Source organism: Anoplopoma fimbria, chromosome 19 (assembly GCF_027596085.1).
Source record: "Anoplopoma fimbria isolate UVic2021 breed Golden Eagle Sablefish chromosome 19, Afim_UVic_2022, whole genome shotgun sequence".
NCBI classification, from domain to species: Eukaryota; Metazoa; Chordata; class Actinopteri; order Perciformes; family Anoplopomatidae; genus Anoplopoma; species Anoplopoma fimbria.
The window spans coordinates 18914688-18930340 of record NC_072467.1 but is presented as its reverse complement, the minus strand read 5'-3'; the positions used below and the strand labels follow the sequence as shown (position 1 = coordinate 18930340).

General features: G+C 42.2%; 1 protein-coding gene across 1 annotated transcript in view; it reads right to left on the bottom strand.

Annotated features, from left to right (window-relative positions):
• Positions 1-15653, bottom strand: part of reln (reelin) — a 93570-nt gene that overhangs the window by 40636 nt on the left and 37281 nt on the right. Inside the window, exon 4 of the mRNA XM_054619925.1 lies at positions 5757-5827. Coding sequence (XP_054475900.1) covers positions 5757-5827 — 71 coding nt within the window. The remainder of the gene's footprint in view (positions 1-5756; positions 5828-15653) is intronic.

The window sequence follows — 15653 nt, the reverse complement described above, 5'->3', positions numbered from 1 at the left end:
TCAACCTGAGAGGAGCGTGTTCTAAAACCTGATTCCTGGTAATCCACCCTCTTAAACTGACATACAGTAATAAATGCTTGGTTAGTATTCTGCTCTCTACAGTCTCTCTCTTAAACAAACCCTTCTAAATCTCCCTCAGTCTTTCTAGTGAGGCCATTTGGCTGGAGAAAGGCCCAAAAGATTTTTTTTTTTTTTTTTTTTTTTTTTTTTTTTTTTTTTTTTTTTTTTGGGTGGATAATCCCTTCAAGCTTCCAAAAAGGCCTCATTTACAGTTTTCTTTTTCCATGCTTCATCACGCTCTCCTGCTGTCTCTCTCTCTCTCCTTCTATCAAAATCTCTCCCTCCTGCCCAACCCCTCCATCCGCACCCATTCTGTCTCTCTCTCTCTCTCTCTCTCTCTCTCTCTGCCTAACCCTCTGAGCATCGGGAGCAGACAGTGGCGCTCATTTCACTTGGATTAATCCCCTCTCACTTTCTTAAAGACTTCAATTACTGCCTCCTCTATTTGCGGCTCATCTCTGCTAATGCCTGTATCTCCTTGGCCAGGGCTTATACTGACGAGCAGGCAGAGAGGGACACACACACACACAGATAGAAATGCACACACACACACACACACACACACACACACACACACACACACACACACACACACACACACACACACACACACACACACACACACACACACACACACACACACACACACACACACACACACACACACACAGACGGCTTTTCCTTCCAGAGCTGACCAAACCCTCTCTGCTATTTCCCTAATATGCACATGCACACATATGCACACATATAAACAGCAACAACAAAAAGGAGGGGATACTCAATAAACTACACAGGGACTAAAAATCGGATGGGTGCTGACGAGCCGGGTTGGGGTGATACAAGGGGGGACGAAATGAGCATAAGCTTTGGCAGACTCAGACATCTCGGCACAAAGAGCACAGGGCACAAGTCATGTTAAATCTTCTCCCCCTCTTCTCTCCATCTTCCAGCTCTAATCTCTTCTCTCTCTCTCTCCGATTTCTTTCCTCCCCACCCCTGTAAACTGCACCCGCTCTTTCCAAATCTCCCTTGTTCTCTTCTCGTTTGCTCTTTTTCCCTCCTTTCGTCTGACTCACATCCTTGACGTTGTGAACAGTGTTTGAAGTCGAGTTGCTCCACGTCTAACTGGCGGTTGCAATTACCGACTCACCGGGACGCAGGATGCTGTTGTTTTTGCCTTTTTACAATGACTAGAAAGAAATGGTTCTCCAAGGTCAGATAGGAGCCACTTCACTCCACTCAGCGAAAAAACCAGGGCCTTTGTGTGGGCTTCAATTGGCATCATTACAATAATCATAGGTGAGTGAAGAGGAGACCAGCAAAGTAGAAAGACTATTTTCCCAATGTCCTTCTACCTTTTCTAACTGTGTTTATAGGTAAAGATGGAATCCAAGGTAAAGAACAGATGTTTTCACAATAGATATAATTATAGAAAGGGGTTATTAAGCATGCAGTTTTGTGTTTATCTCTTTGACAAACATCTCTAGGTTGTCATTGTATTAGAGAAACACACCGTATATTCGTCCACATATCTTGTTATTAAAGTCATTCTAAAAACAATTACACAAACAAAAAACGCAAAAGAGGAAAAGTCTTAACTGCAGATGAACGGAAAGGAAGACTGGGATGAGAAAAACTGGAGAAAAACAGGATATAGGAGACTGTCAGGATGCAAGACGGGAAGACATATAGACTAGATAGCAAAGTCTCAAGGTTTCTCGCGGTGAGAAACGATGAGGGATGTCAGGCGAGCCGGCGTTCAGCCAGGCAAGCAGGCTGGCTGGCAGACTGGGTGGGTGTCGAGGAGGTGGAAGAGGGGAGGCCACTCGTCGCTCCTCTGTTGAGGGCTGTGATCAGGCGTCCCTCAGGGAGCAGTGGCCTCTTTGAGTTATATGTCCCTTTAATAATCCATCTGGGCTGCGGCGCACTCGGCCAGGCCCATAAAGACCTGATTTATCCCCTCTCTGGAAATGAGAGGACCTGGCGATGGCGGGCAGAACGCAGGGACTGCTGTCAGGAGATAGAGCTGATGGACGGCCCGCAGCGCCATCGAACACCCACCACCACCCCACCCTCTAGCACAGAGCACCCTTCTGTAGCCCACCCCTTACCTCTCCTCATTATCCACCTCAGCTCCTCTCACATGAACTTAATACGACTTTTTATGGTCGCTCAGTAAGAGCAGAGATGTACTTCTGTTTCGTCCTCATGCCTGTCAGTTCCTATACTTGCAGCCGTTTAAAAGTGTGCTGGTAATTTGCATTTTGCTGCATCATGCTTTAAAGCATCTCTAGGAGCCTGTCAAAACAATTTGGCAATGTGCTGATTGGTGCCACGATACCTCTCCGTTGTGCTGTGCATTTCATTTGGTTGCAGCAGTGTTTGTCAGACAACCATTAACTTTTGTCTTCTGAATCCACAAGTAAGAACAAAATGTGGGTATTTTTCTGTGCTGGTTGTTGAATAAAGTAACAGGGTGTCAATGAAAGCAAACTGGGAGAGAAGTTGCTGCAATGAAACAATTATTCTGTCTGTATATATAATATTTTATTTATTGTTGATTTTTTAACTTTTTTTTAAACTTATTTAATATTCTTTACTGAGTTATTACTTATTTATTTATAATACTTGTTTTCATCTTGTTTTTTACTCATGTCTCTTGTTTGCACTATCCTCTCTGCTGCTGTAATCCTGCAAAATCGCTGCGGGACAAATAAAGGATTATCTTATCTTATCTTATCTTAAATTGAGGGGATGAATTGAACGTTGAATGAAGGAATGTGGTGACGACAAGTACAGGTTCAGCAGAAAGGGACCAGGCAGCCTTTGCTTATGTCCCAGCAGGCTTTTAGGGGCACCAGAGTGGAAACATTACAACAAACACCTGTCTCCGCGAACACTCAGGGAGGCTTTCTGTTACTGAGAAGCAAAGTGCTGCATGTCAGACGCTCCACAGTGAGTTATAGGCTTATACCTCTCCTCTTCTTTCTTTATCCCTAAATCTCTTATGTACATTATAATTTATTATCTCTTTATCATGCAAAGCTCAAATTCACACTCCAATATCACCTTCTATTTCTATCTCCACGGCTAATATTCTTAAAAGTCTTCACCCTGGCTGATCGCCCCTGATTGTCTTCGTATTTGAGCAGCCTGCCCTGTTTCTTTCTCTCCATCCCTTCCTTTCTCTTTTTCCTCCTTCCCTCCCTCTACTCCGTGGATCATAACCCTGCTTTAGATAGCTTTCAATTCTCCAGCTCTTCAAAGCTTGAGTCTTAAGCATATGAACTTCTGAAGTGGCTTGAGCTGGCCCCCGTATATCTTTTATTCCACTTTGAATGCTAATGCCTAGATTTGAAGGAACTTTGCTCAAAGCAGCTTGCACTCTCTTTGCCACTCTGCTGCTGAATTTGGGACGGTAGCCTATTTGATCCCACCGGAAGAGAGAAGGCTACAGGCCTCCGCCTCATCCTCTGGTAAGTCTGACTTTGCTGAAGGAACTTAGACAATAAACATGATGTATGTCTAGTTTTTCATTTGAGCAGTTTCTTCTGAGTTGGTTTCTGCATTATAACACTTCTCTTCTAAGTTATGCAGTTTGGGCTGCACCACAGCACAATTTGTTTAATGTCAAAGTCATTTTCAAGTTTAATTTTCTTTATTTTAACAGCCCTACAAATTCCAGTTTTATGACTTCTCTTTTGAAGTTGCAGGTTTGGGTTTGGAAAGAGGAAAATGGACTGACTAAGGTGAATTGGAGTAGAGTGGAGAAAAAAACGAGGCTGTTCTGTTTGGAAAATCCAGAAGAGACCAGAAATGATCCGGCCCATATCTGTTTACTCCTTTTCTCTCATCTCTCCTCTGCCTCCCTTCGCCTTCTGTTGCCCGTGGCATGTTCATTCCTCATTTGTAATTCAGATTTCCTGGAGCAGTTCAGCAACAGAAAGAGCGTTGCGTTATTGGCCGTCAAAGGACTTTGGCCAGCCGCTCACGTCGACTCTTTCCCCACTTTTATTTTATTAATGATGTTTAATCACCACTTCCTCTCTCCAACCCTCAAATCACCTGCAATTCATGACCGTCAACTTTCTCATTATATCTATATTATATTATATAATCTCTTCATCTCACCATCTTTGTCCTTCCATCCTCCCATCTGTCCTTCACCAATTAGACAGAAATTGTCATTACCATAATGTTTGGCTTTATATTGTATTGCTCTGCTTTTGCACAATTTGGTTTATTTATCTAACCTTTATCTATCCAGTATAGTCCCGTTAAGATTTAAAATCTCTTTTCTGAGGGAGACCTGGCCAAGACAGCAGCAGAAAAGTTTCACGCATAAAAGCACAAATAAACTACTTTTTAAATCTTGCATGACTTATTACCCATTGCAAAAACATAAAACGCGCTTTCACAAAAAAAAAGTGCAGGTTTTATGAATGCACATGTTTCTCTTATCACCTTTCCTACCTCTCCTACCTGTACATTGTCTCTGGTGATTACATATTTTCCATTACCTCCCTGTTAGTTTCACCGTTTGCTCCCATTCACAACTTGTCGCCTCCAAGGCCTTGTAAGTTCTGAATCTCTGTTTTCCACCTTGTCCGCTGTGAGTAGTGGTGTGTTGGTGTGATACTGCGGGGCCTTGGCACTGAACAACTAAGTGACTGTCGCTGGCTGCAGACATTTAATTTGCAGAGGGGAGAAGACTGAGGCAGTGTGTCAGCGGTGGTGAGAGGATGAGCTCTCGGGCAAGGAGACAGAGGAGAAGAGCCATATCGCTGTCTCTCTCTGTCACTCTTCCAGACCTGACTGAAGGCTCTGAGCGCCATCTTTTCCCAAGTGGCATCGGGCCATGAAGTTGAGCACTCTCTTCCTTGCATGTGCTGCAGTCATCGGTCGTGACTCCAATGACCTGCTGAGGGACATACTTGTAATGAAGAGTCCTCAGGGACACGCCACAGAGGTTTTTTGTTTTTTTTCCAATAAAGACTAAGTGTGTCTTTAAGCTGAAATGTTGTTGTTTTCCCCCTGAAACCGTTAGCGAAAAAGAGACCCAAGCAGCAGTTAGTTTACTTCTCCACTTTAAGCATTAAAGTCACGCTTGATCTATTAGGAGGAGTTCTTGAGTGAGGTGGAGGCTTTTTTCCTGTAAACAAGCAATTATACACACTCAGCATGCAGATTGGGACTACACTGTCTGTCAATAGCTACTTAAGGCTGTCACAGAAAGTGGATGTAAGAAGTGTTGGCCATAAAGCGTAAATCTCCGGCAGAGAGAGAGAGAGAGAGAGAGAGAGAGAGAGAGAGAGAGAGAGAGAGGAGTAAAAAGCTGAGTTTAGCATAAGCTGAAATTAAGCTGGCAATATAGGACATCCAAATATCTCTGGCTCTGGCTGCATCATTAGGCAGAAAGAGAGCCAGGCAGTGCAGCAATGCCACTGTCGAGAAGAAGCAACATATCGACCATAATGTGTCATCCATATTCCGACAATTTGTGCATATGATGGACAGTAATGGGATGTGAGAAAGGGGGTTTGGTATGTATATATGTCGGTGCACATGTGTGCTTCAACATACATGTCTATCCACATATGAATATCTTCCTGTAAGTGCAGTATTTGAACATGTTCCTGTCATATAAAGGGGGGATAGAGGAATATAAGTGTGTCTTCCCTGCTGATGCTGCTCACCTCCCTGCTCACAGAGCTGTTGGGCCAGAGCATCCTTGAAAATGATCTGTCCCCGATGTGTTGCTGTGGCTCTGAGAGAAACAAGAGAGAGAAAGAGAGAAGGAGAAAAAGAGCATTAACACAAACAGCACTTAAGAGAAAGTTAACTGGTCTATCCTTGATGTATGATGATCAATCCAGCACAGATGGCATAATTTCCCACGAAACCAAAATGTGTTAAAGCATCCTCCATAAAAGAGGACATTTTCTGAGGATGATTATGATGTGACTTTGAGGTAAGAACAACAAGGAAAAAGAAGCTTATCTGTCAATGCAGATGAGGCGAGGCAACGGTAAACGTTTTAATATGAAGTCCCATTTTTTCCTGTTAATCAGTGTACCATATCAACAATGAGGTTAGATAAACTATGACACCACGTCAAAATTGAAATCACCAAAGGGTCCATCCATTCATTATCTGCACCGCTAATCCTGTTTCAGGGTCACAGGGGGGCTTGGGCTGATCCCAGCTTACATTGGGCAGGGTCCACCCAGGACAGGTCCCAAGACTATCGCAGGTCTGACACATCCATTTATTCCATCCATATAGGTAACGTGCATGGCAACATTATTAAAAAACATTTTTCTTCCATAACAGGACTTTGTATTTTCTATAGGAGAGCACTATACAAGTTGTCAGCCTGATGCAAACATCCACATCTGATTTGAAATTATTGAACCAAACTACCTTCCACCAATCAAAGATCATTTGTTTTTTATTATTATATTTTTTCTTATACAAGTATTTTGAGGTATATATATCCTCAACAACACATTTGTTGTGCTCATATGGTATCAAATAGAGTGCTGGTCATCAAATATCTTCCAATATCATCAGTTCCCTGCACCATAACCATCCTGCACTCCTGCATGCCAGTGTAAATCAAACTGTATGTTGCGTGCTGAATGTATGGAATGCAATATGAATTTCCTTCCGGTGGCCTTGAAATGAATTATTCATTTGAAAATGGAGAGATCTTTAACAGCCTAAGAGGGTGAAATGGCAGGTGCATTGGTATCTTTTACACAGACACAGAGAAATGCTCTACTCTACTGTGGCCATGTAAAAAAAAAAGATCTGCTCTCATTTGCAATAGTGGATTAAACTGGTAAAGATGGACACTAAGAAAGAGCAGCTCTCAAGTCAGAACTGTCCTCCCTCCTTTGATAATGATAAACAACCACAAAACTACAACTACTACTCAACTAATACTACTACCACTACCACTACTTCTAATAATAATAATAATAATAATAATAATAATAATAATAATAATAATAATAATAATAATAATAATAATAATAATAATAATAAAAAATAATAAATAATGATGAAAATAATAATTATAATAATTATAATTATAATAATAACAGCAATAATATAATACAATTGTTAAAATGTCGAAAACGGTGGATAATAGTTATAGTGCAACATAAAAGTAAAATCCCATAACTCAGACACAGGGGGGAGATTGAGGTGGAAAGAGTATGGAATAAGCCGCAATTTTCAGAGAGTCCTTGAAATTAGTTATTGAACAAAAAAAAAAAGTTTTACAGCCCCAGAGCCCTTGTAGCTCCTTCTAGACAGTTACAGCAGCAAAATGGATTGTGTAGAGGCCCCATGGAGGAAAGTTCTGAGCAAGGGGAGACAACACTACGTCTTTTGAGTGGCTAGTTAAATCAGTATTACACAGTCCGACAGTATAACCTGCATTTTCCCCACATAATACACAGAGGGGAAACAATTGGAGCGGGTTTAAGGTCAAAAACATAAAGCGGATAAATATTGCAGACATGACGTGTTTCCTCACTGACTGCTTGCAGTGTTGTCCATAAACGGGAGGAGAGCAGTTGGATGTCTCGTCTCATCTGTCTGGCCCCCTGACAAAATTTCTAATGTTGTAATTTGGCTTTTGCTATTAATTATGAACATCATCTGTGGCTTGTAAATCTGAGCAGGCTCACACTAAAACACACACACTGACACAGAGCTATGCGTGCCACCCACATACACGTTGAGAAAAGTCCCTTCAAGGAGCACTTGTGGAAATAAAAGGCCTCTTTTCTTGGTCTCTGCCATGTAAGGACACACTCGTGAGCTGTCACACTGTTGTTTCAGTGTTTGGGGGTATTCCCAGGATCCAGAGGCATTACACAACATTTTCTTTTATCTAAGTCAAACCAATAAAGCACAGCTCTGAATAACCTCACTGTGATTTCAAATTCGCTGTACGTCAAACTCTATGGAAGCAATCCAGACATATGTCGTATGTGTCGTATGTGTGCGTGTGTGTGTGTGTGTGTGTGTGTGTGTGTGTGTGTGTGTGTGTGTGTGTGTGTGTGTGTGTGTGTGTGTGTGTGTGTGTGTGTGTGTGTGTGTGTGTGCCACACCCAGTCAATATATTGCATGTTACAAAACAGTACAAGAGGATGAGGAGAAGATTAAAAATGAGCTAAACTTTGTGGGGCGTTCACAATATAGTGTGTGCCCGAGTCACTGCTTCCCACATCCATTTTGCAGACTTTCTCCTTCCCCTGCTTCACTCCTCTTTCCTTCTCTACAGTCTCATGTGGCTTTTTTGCCTTGCGCCTCCCAACTCTCCCCCCACCCGTCCCACCATGCGGACTCAGGCCTTTTTATGGGTGCCAAGGCATTTACACGTTCATCTCGACCCATGAATAATGAATAGGCCTCTCATCAATTAGTAAAGAGCTCTTGTGCCTTTTGCAGCGCTGGGGAGAAAACATACTTAATTACACTCATATTTCAGAATTGGGTGAAAACTAATTTGAGTTTGGTATTTATGAATAAAAGATGGCGCGTAACGAACAGCGGGTGGGGATGTAGGAACAAGGCTCTTAAATATTAACTAAACACAGTCTCAGCTCGAGTTCACTAAACAGATTATGTTAAGTGCCAGGGGACAGGGGGCTCTGTCAAAGACACACATGTTTTAAAACACACTAAACACACACACACACATCTGTGACAGTTAACTTTAACACATGACGCAGATACTCCAGTAAAAGTCATGCATTACATTGCAAAAGTATTAGCAACAAAATCTACAAAAAGTATCAAAAGTTAAAGTACTTACTACACCGTCAAAATCATTTTATTAAAAATTTGATTTTGGGATTTTGTCATTGATGATGCATAATAACATTTTTATGTTGTAGCTGGTTTTGGTGGAGCTACGTTTAACCATTTTATAGACCGTTGGGTTGGATAATCTGTAATAATGTATCAAATTTTGATAAACTGATATTAGGTTTTGTTGGTAAAATCTTAAGAAACTGTCTGTTAAATGTAGTGGAGTAAAATGAATACTAAATTAAAGTAAAAGTACCTCAAAAGTGTACATAAGTCCAGTACTTCAGTGAATATGATTAGTTACTATTAGACCACTACAATGTTAAAGCTGTGTCCTATTTTTTATAGAGGTCTGTTTAATATACAATTATGCAGAAGTGCCTTTGAAAATACCAGAAGCACTTGTCTGTTGCTAATTATGTTGTTTTCTTTCCCTCCAATAAATACAAAGGCATCTTCGACACCGTGACAGAAGAGATGAATTCAGAGGGAAAGAGTGCACTTCCTTTGAAAGTGTGTGTTTGTGTTTGAGTGGTTTGACTATGTGTGACTTAATAACGTGTATGTCATTAAAGCGGTAGCCAGGAGAGGGTATTTAGTCTGAGCCGGAGTGTGTGTGTGATCAGCGTAGCGCGACGCCAGCGTCTGTCCTGCCATCACACTCCAGTGGCTCCGCAGCGTGTGTCTCTCATTACCGCCTCCACTCTGGGAGCCACGCACACCCACACACACACACACACACACACACACACACACACACACACACACACACACACACACACACACACACACACACACACACACACACACACACACACACACACACACCCTCACTTACATGACAAACAGCACTGATACACACAAAACATTTATTGAACATTTAAATGTTAATTTGACTTTCTTTGAGGGGAAAAAAGCAATTAAGGACCTTAACGTGTTGGTGTGTTTTCTTTTTTTTTTCTCTCCTCTCTCCAATACTCTGAATCAAAGGAGGGATCATTCATCTTGTGAAAATAAGTGTCATCCTCTACCCTCTCATTAGTCTAGAGGAGCAAATCTGAGAGATGGGAAAGAGGGAGGGATTGAGGAAGATGAAGAAAAAGGGGAGGATTGAATGAGAGATATGGATAAATTGAGGGGGAATGGAAGGGGGGGGGATTTGGTCAGTGGAGATAGAGAAGGGGGTTAGATGGCCTTGTCTTTCAAAGTCCACAATCTGCTGTCAAGTAGCGAGGCATACGAGATCCAGTCCACACACACGAACACACACACACTCCAAGCCACACATGAGCTTTAACATGTATGCAGATGGACAGGCTGTCACTCAAAGAGCTCCCAAAAGGCCCCGGAGTGGGTAATTACCAAGCATGTCTTCCATGTTAGATTACATGTTGCTGTCGGCCATAAGTATCCCTCAGGAGCAAGCTTGACAGTTTCCTGCTAACCACACACACTCACTCACACACTCTCTCTCACACACACACACACACACACACACACACACACACACACACACACACACACACACACACACACACACACACACACACACACACACACACACACACACACACACACAGCGGGTATAGTTCATTTACCCTAGAGCCGTATACATGCAGTTAAATATAGCGACTGCTATCTTAAAGACACGAATATGCTCTGAATACTGACCACACAAACAAATCTTTGGAATAGATTTTACACTAGATTTTATTTTCTGCCTTCACACAAACTATTATATCTTAGATTGGAGAACACACACGTTGCCTCGCTCTCTTTTCCCTCGTTAGATGTCTCTCTCCCATCCCGTTCTCCTCAAATCCCCAATTAAAAGCCAATTTTCTCTCCCAGCTCACCAGGCTTGTTGGTAATCGTGATTAATACGAGGAGCTTCGATGGGGTGCAGTTCCAGTAGCCAGCGCTGATTTGCTGCATTTGGAGCTAGCCCTTAAAATAATACACCCCTAATTGGTTGATTTATCTTGCATGTTGAGGACCAGCTGTGGTTATGGCACAGCAATCAAGGACAACGGGGTAAAAGAACGGAGCGGCAGGAAGATGGAGAAGACAATGAGAGTCAGAGGGAAGAATTCCCTGGTTCAGAAAATCACTGAGGAGCTTCGATGAAATGTAAAGTAGTTTATTGATTACAGCCCAGCCTTGATATTTTCATACCAATCAGGGGGTGAAAAGGTGTGGCTGGCTCCTTGGAATCACATTACTCCCCCCCTCCCTCTGCTCCTAAATTAATTAATTGAAAAAGGCTCTCGGAGAACATGCAAATTTAATGAAGCTCCACAGAGGAGGGATTTGGGAGCTGTTTGGCAAATTACCTGCTTGTTAGCACAGGGTCATAGAGAGTTACGGCTCCAAATACCGCCAGAAGATGCGCAGTTACTGCTCAGCACACAGCCAGGAGAAGAGCAATTGACCTTGACTACTGTTAGTGAGTAATAATTAGGGGGATTAGGAAAACAACAGCAGTTAGGAGTTAATATGTGACGAAGAAAAAAAAAGAGCTGGTTCAGAAAAAACTGTTCTGTTGGTGAATCAGTCCTCAACAACGATTTCAAAAATGTATATCTAAGAAAATCAGCCTGTTAAAAACCTTTTTCTCTCTTCTTCACTTTCTCCGTGAGGGTCAGACTAGGACAAGAGGGGGATAAAGAGAATAATCTACCATATTGACTCAGAGTCAACAACAGAGAGATGAATCCCTAAAACAAGTCATGTCTGTAATTTATAACATTTGCAGAAACAGACTGAAGGAGACCCCCTCTCCCCTGAGCATGGTCCATTTTGCTGCATTTATAATGAAGAACTTTTTTTTTCATTCTCCACGCTCTATTTCATCTTAAATTAATAAGGAGGTCAACGTTCCAGCAGGTGGGATGGTGACCTCCTGTTGAGAGTCTGTGATGGTGGTGCAGCACCGATGTGATGTAGGCAATTTGTGCCAGTATTGATCAGAGCACTATATATATATATATATATATATGTATATGTGTATGTATATGTGTGTGCATGTGTGTCTCTGTGTACACAAGTGTTTGTATTTAATTAGAGGGGTCATGGACCGTCCCTGGAGAAATTAGACAATACAATGAATGCAGAGACCTTTAGAGTAAATAGCGACAGGAGTCGGTGCTGTGATCTGTTGAGCAGCACATGAGGTTGCCTCTGAAAAAACTGAAACATTTTAAAAGTTTAAGAAAGTTATGGGGGAGAATACTCAAGATATAAGAGTTGTCTTATATATGAACGTGTGATATATGAAAATTGGAATTATATGGGTGGGCTGTGTCATTTTTGCAGCTCTTGTCGGTCTGTGGAGAAAAAAGTGGACTGGATTTATGTGCTCTGTCATGCGCCACATTTCCACCCCATATTTCTATATCTACAATGCCAAAAAGCGATCACCTTGAACCAATCATTCATGTTCCCTGGCCCAGTGTCTCCAGTGAATCTGTCCCACAGCCACGGGCTACTTTGGAGCTTTAATGATGAGTCGAGCTCATCAACCAGGGATTTTATGTTAAAACGGAACACAAGATTGACTTGAAAAATAGGAAATCAATGGAGAAAACTAATACCAGGAGGACTGAGGGCGCCGGGTTGTGATAGGTCATCTGTCAGCGTGATGCCTGAACTCTGACCTTTGACCCCTGATTAATATAACAAGCTGTCCATCACCCTGCCTGTCAGAATCACCAGACTGCTTGAGTTTAAAGACACATTATTGTCATTAAATGGAAAGGTCAACCCAAATTTTAAATTGATCGCTTAATTTATGATTGATTGTCATGTTTCCAAAAAGGACACATGCACCTGAAGCTTGACCTGTTCTCGTGACCCTGCCTGCTACGACCATGGTTGTTTACACTTAAGGAGTCTGTAGACTGTAGGAATCCACGTACTATGCAAGACCGTAGTGTGCATCTTACAAACTTAATACTCACACAGACCTGCCTACTTTGAACAGATGGCAGGATCAACAACAAAACAACAACAACCGGCATAATCACAGCACAGGAACCATTCCTTTTCAATTACAGCTAACAATACAAGAGCGTGTTGGAGTGCCCTCCTCCTCTTCCTCACTCTTTTTGGATTTCTCCTCCTAATTGCTCCGACAAGTGGCTTCAAACTGTCTAGGATTCCACACAGGAAACGCAGGTAGTAGAGATGTAGAAAAATAAACAAATACTAATAATAGTTGCAAATAGGTATTTGCAAACAAATGCATATATACACACACATGCACATGAACACACAAACATGACATGTAATGGGATAAAGGAACAGTGTGCCATTAGATACACAGCCATACATGTTCAGGGTAATCACATGCAGTAATTAAAGCAATCTCCAACCAGGCAACTCGTCCCAACGGGCGACAGTACAAAACACTACAGTTAAAAAACACACACACACACACACACACACACACACACACACACACACACACACACACACACACACACACACACACACACACACACACACACACACACACACACACACACTCAAGAATATGTTCGTGCAGGGCTGCATGTGTGCATACACATACATCCAGATAGACCTGGGTAGCACTCATACACAAACAAGACTTAAGCACACTGCTGTTGTTGAATATGTTTTTCTAAGTAGCTGTTGTAACGCATGCCCCGCACACACTCTCTCACACACACACACACACAGACACACACACACACACACACACACACACACACACACACACACACACACTACACTGACTGCCTTGGGGCTGTAAGTGAAGCAGAATAAAGGCAAAGAAAGGACGAGACACACCAGTACATCTATGCATTCGCCAGAGGAAGCTATTAACCATTCTCACCTCTGCTAAGTGCAGCAAAGCATTCAGGAGATTGTGTAGTGGCGTGGACTGTCATGTCTGAGCAAGGAGAATAAAAAGTGGGGCACAACTGTGTTTTTATGCACTCATTAAAGCCTGAGTTTGCTTTCTTATGCTTTGTATGTAAGAAAAGGTTTAATGCTGGCCCACAGCTTCATTATGATGGCTGCAGGTTTAACTCCTGACAGTGTATCAAATCTGCCAATGATCACTCAGATGAATCCATTGGCTATTTTCCTTTAATTAATCAATTAATAATCTGTTAAATTTGTTTTACGTCAGAAAATATAAATAAATTACAAATACAAACATGTTCATGTTGTTCAATTTTAATTTTCTTGTATTTAAGAAGATGGAACCAGCAAATGTTTGCTGCTATTTTGCTCGATAAACAACTTTCTAAATGGTTGCCGATTCATTTTCATAGTTTGAGTTTGAATTGTTTGATTGGTGTTATTGAGGTACATGTGTGTGTGTGTGTGTGTGTGTGTTTGTGTGTGTGTTTCTTCCCTGTTCCTCCTCCTCCTCCCCTCTCCCCTCTCCCCCCTCTCTCCCAAGGCCTCCCCTTCTCTTTATGTGACGATTTACGGCCGCCCAGAAAATGAGCTCTTCTGGATGCCAACGTCACCGCACTCCTGCTAGTGATCTGTTACCTGGAACACTCCCACAATATCGCTCATAAAACTGCTCACAGGCCCCATATTAATGCAGAGGTGGACCGGCTCCAGCCCTCTGAAGGACACGGGGTGTCTGTGCTTTTAAATTAAACACTCATGGACACTGGTGCCAAGGAAAATGGTCCATGTATCAATCAGGGCATGAGTACTATGGGCAAGGGCAGGACATTGCATTATTTACAATTTGTATGGGCAAGACAAATGTTCTTTCCCCTACATCCATATTTTTTATACATTTTAAAGGGATTGTAAGATTTGCTATAAAACTGCACTTCTTGGGTAAGCTCAATTATTTAAAAAAATAAGAAAAATATGACAGGGAACAAAATTGACAGTTGTCTGATCAAATCTCGACCTCAAGAGTAATAATACTGTCAAAAAAGCGCTAGAAAAAAATTATATGGCACCAAACGTGGCCCTGGCTTTGGTCACAGGGGCCTCTCCTGTTGAATTCCTCCGGTTGTCACGTCCCTGAACCCTACTGGTGGAGATGGGAGCTGTGAACTGGAACAGGGTGCAGTCAGTGTGTTTGGGTGTGTGTGAAAGGAGCAGCCTCCCGCCAGCTGGAGTGTGACTGGCTGACTTTGATAAGGTCAGCCGCAGGGGCCCCTATTGTCACACAGTCGTGGCCCCCTGCCAGCCACACTGTCACCAGCACTGGCACACTGCTGCTGCTCCGTGGTTTTACACTCGCACACGACAAACACACAGCACACGCATGGACGGTCACACAAATACCGAGGAAACACACAATCCTCGTAAGCTGACACACGCTCAACACTAAATGTGTTTCCTGGCAGACAGAAAAAGCCAGTAAATCTGTTTGGCTCGGTGGATATTGTCTAAATGGCAGCTCCACTTCAGCAAATTCCCCAGCTGAATCCCTCTCCGTCAGTCCGTCCATAAAAGTCTCTGTCTGAGAGTCTATCGTCTCCCTCCAGGAATTCATTGAGGGATTTTTACTAGTACTGCCAAAATGTTTAATTTACTTGTGGTTTCTATGAAACAATGATTTGCAATTTGCCACGTATTTCAACTCTTGAAAGATGATGACTTGTAATTAAAAAAACAAATAAATAAGGGATTAGTTTGCAGTTTGATTTGACTATCCAAGCTAACAATTATATAATAATAACAGTGTCTCATTTTCAGATTTCATGTAAAAATCACAATTGGCTGTGAGAAATACCCGTGTCAAATATACAAATATT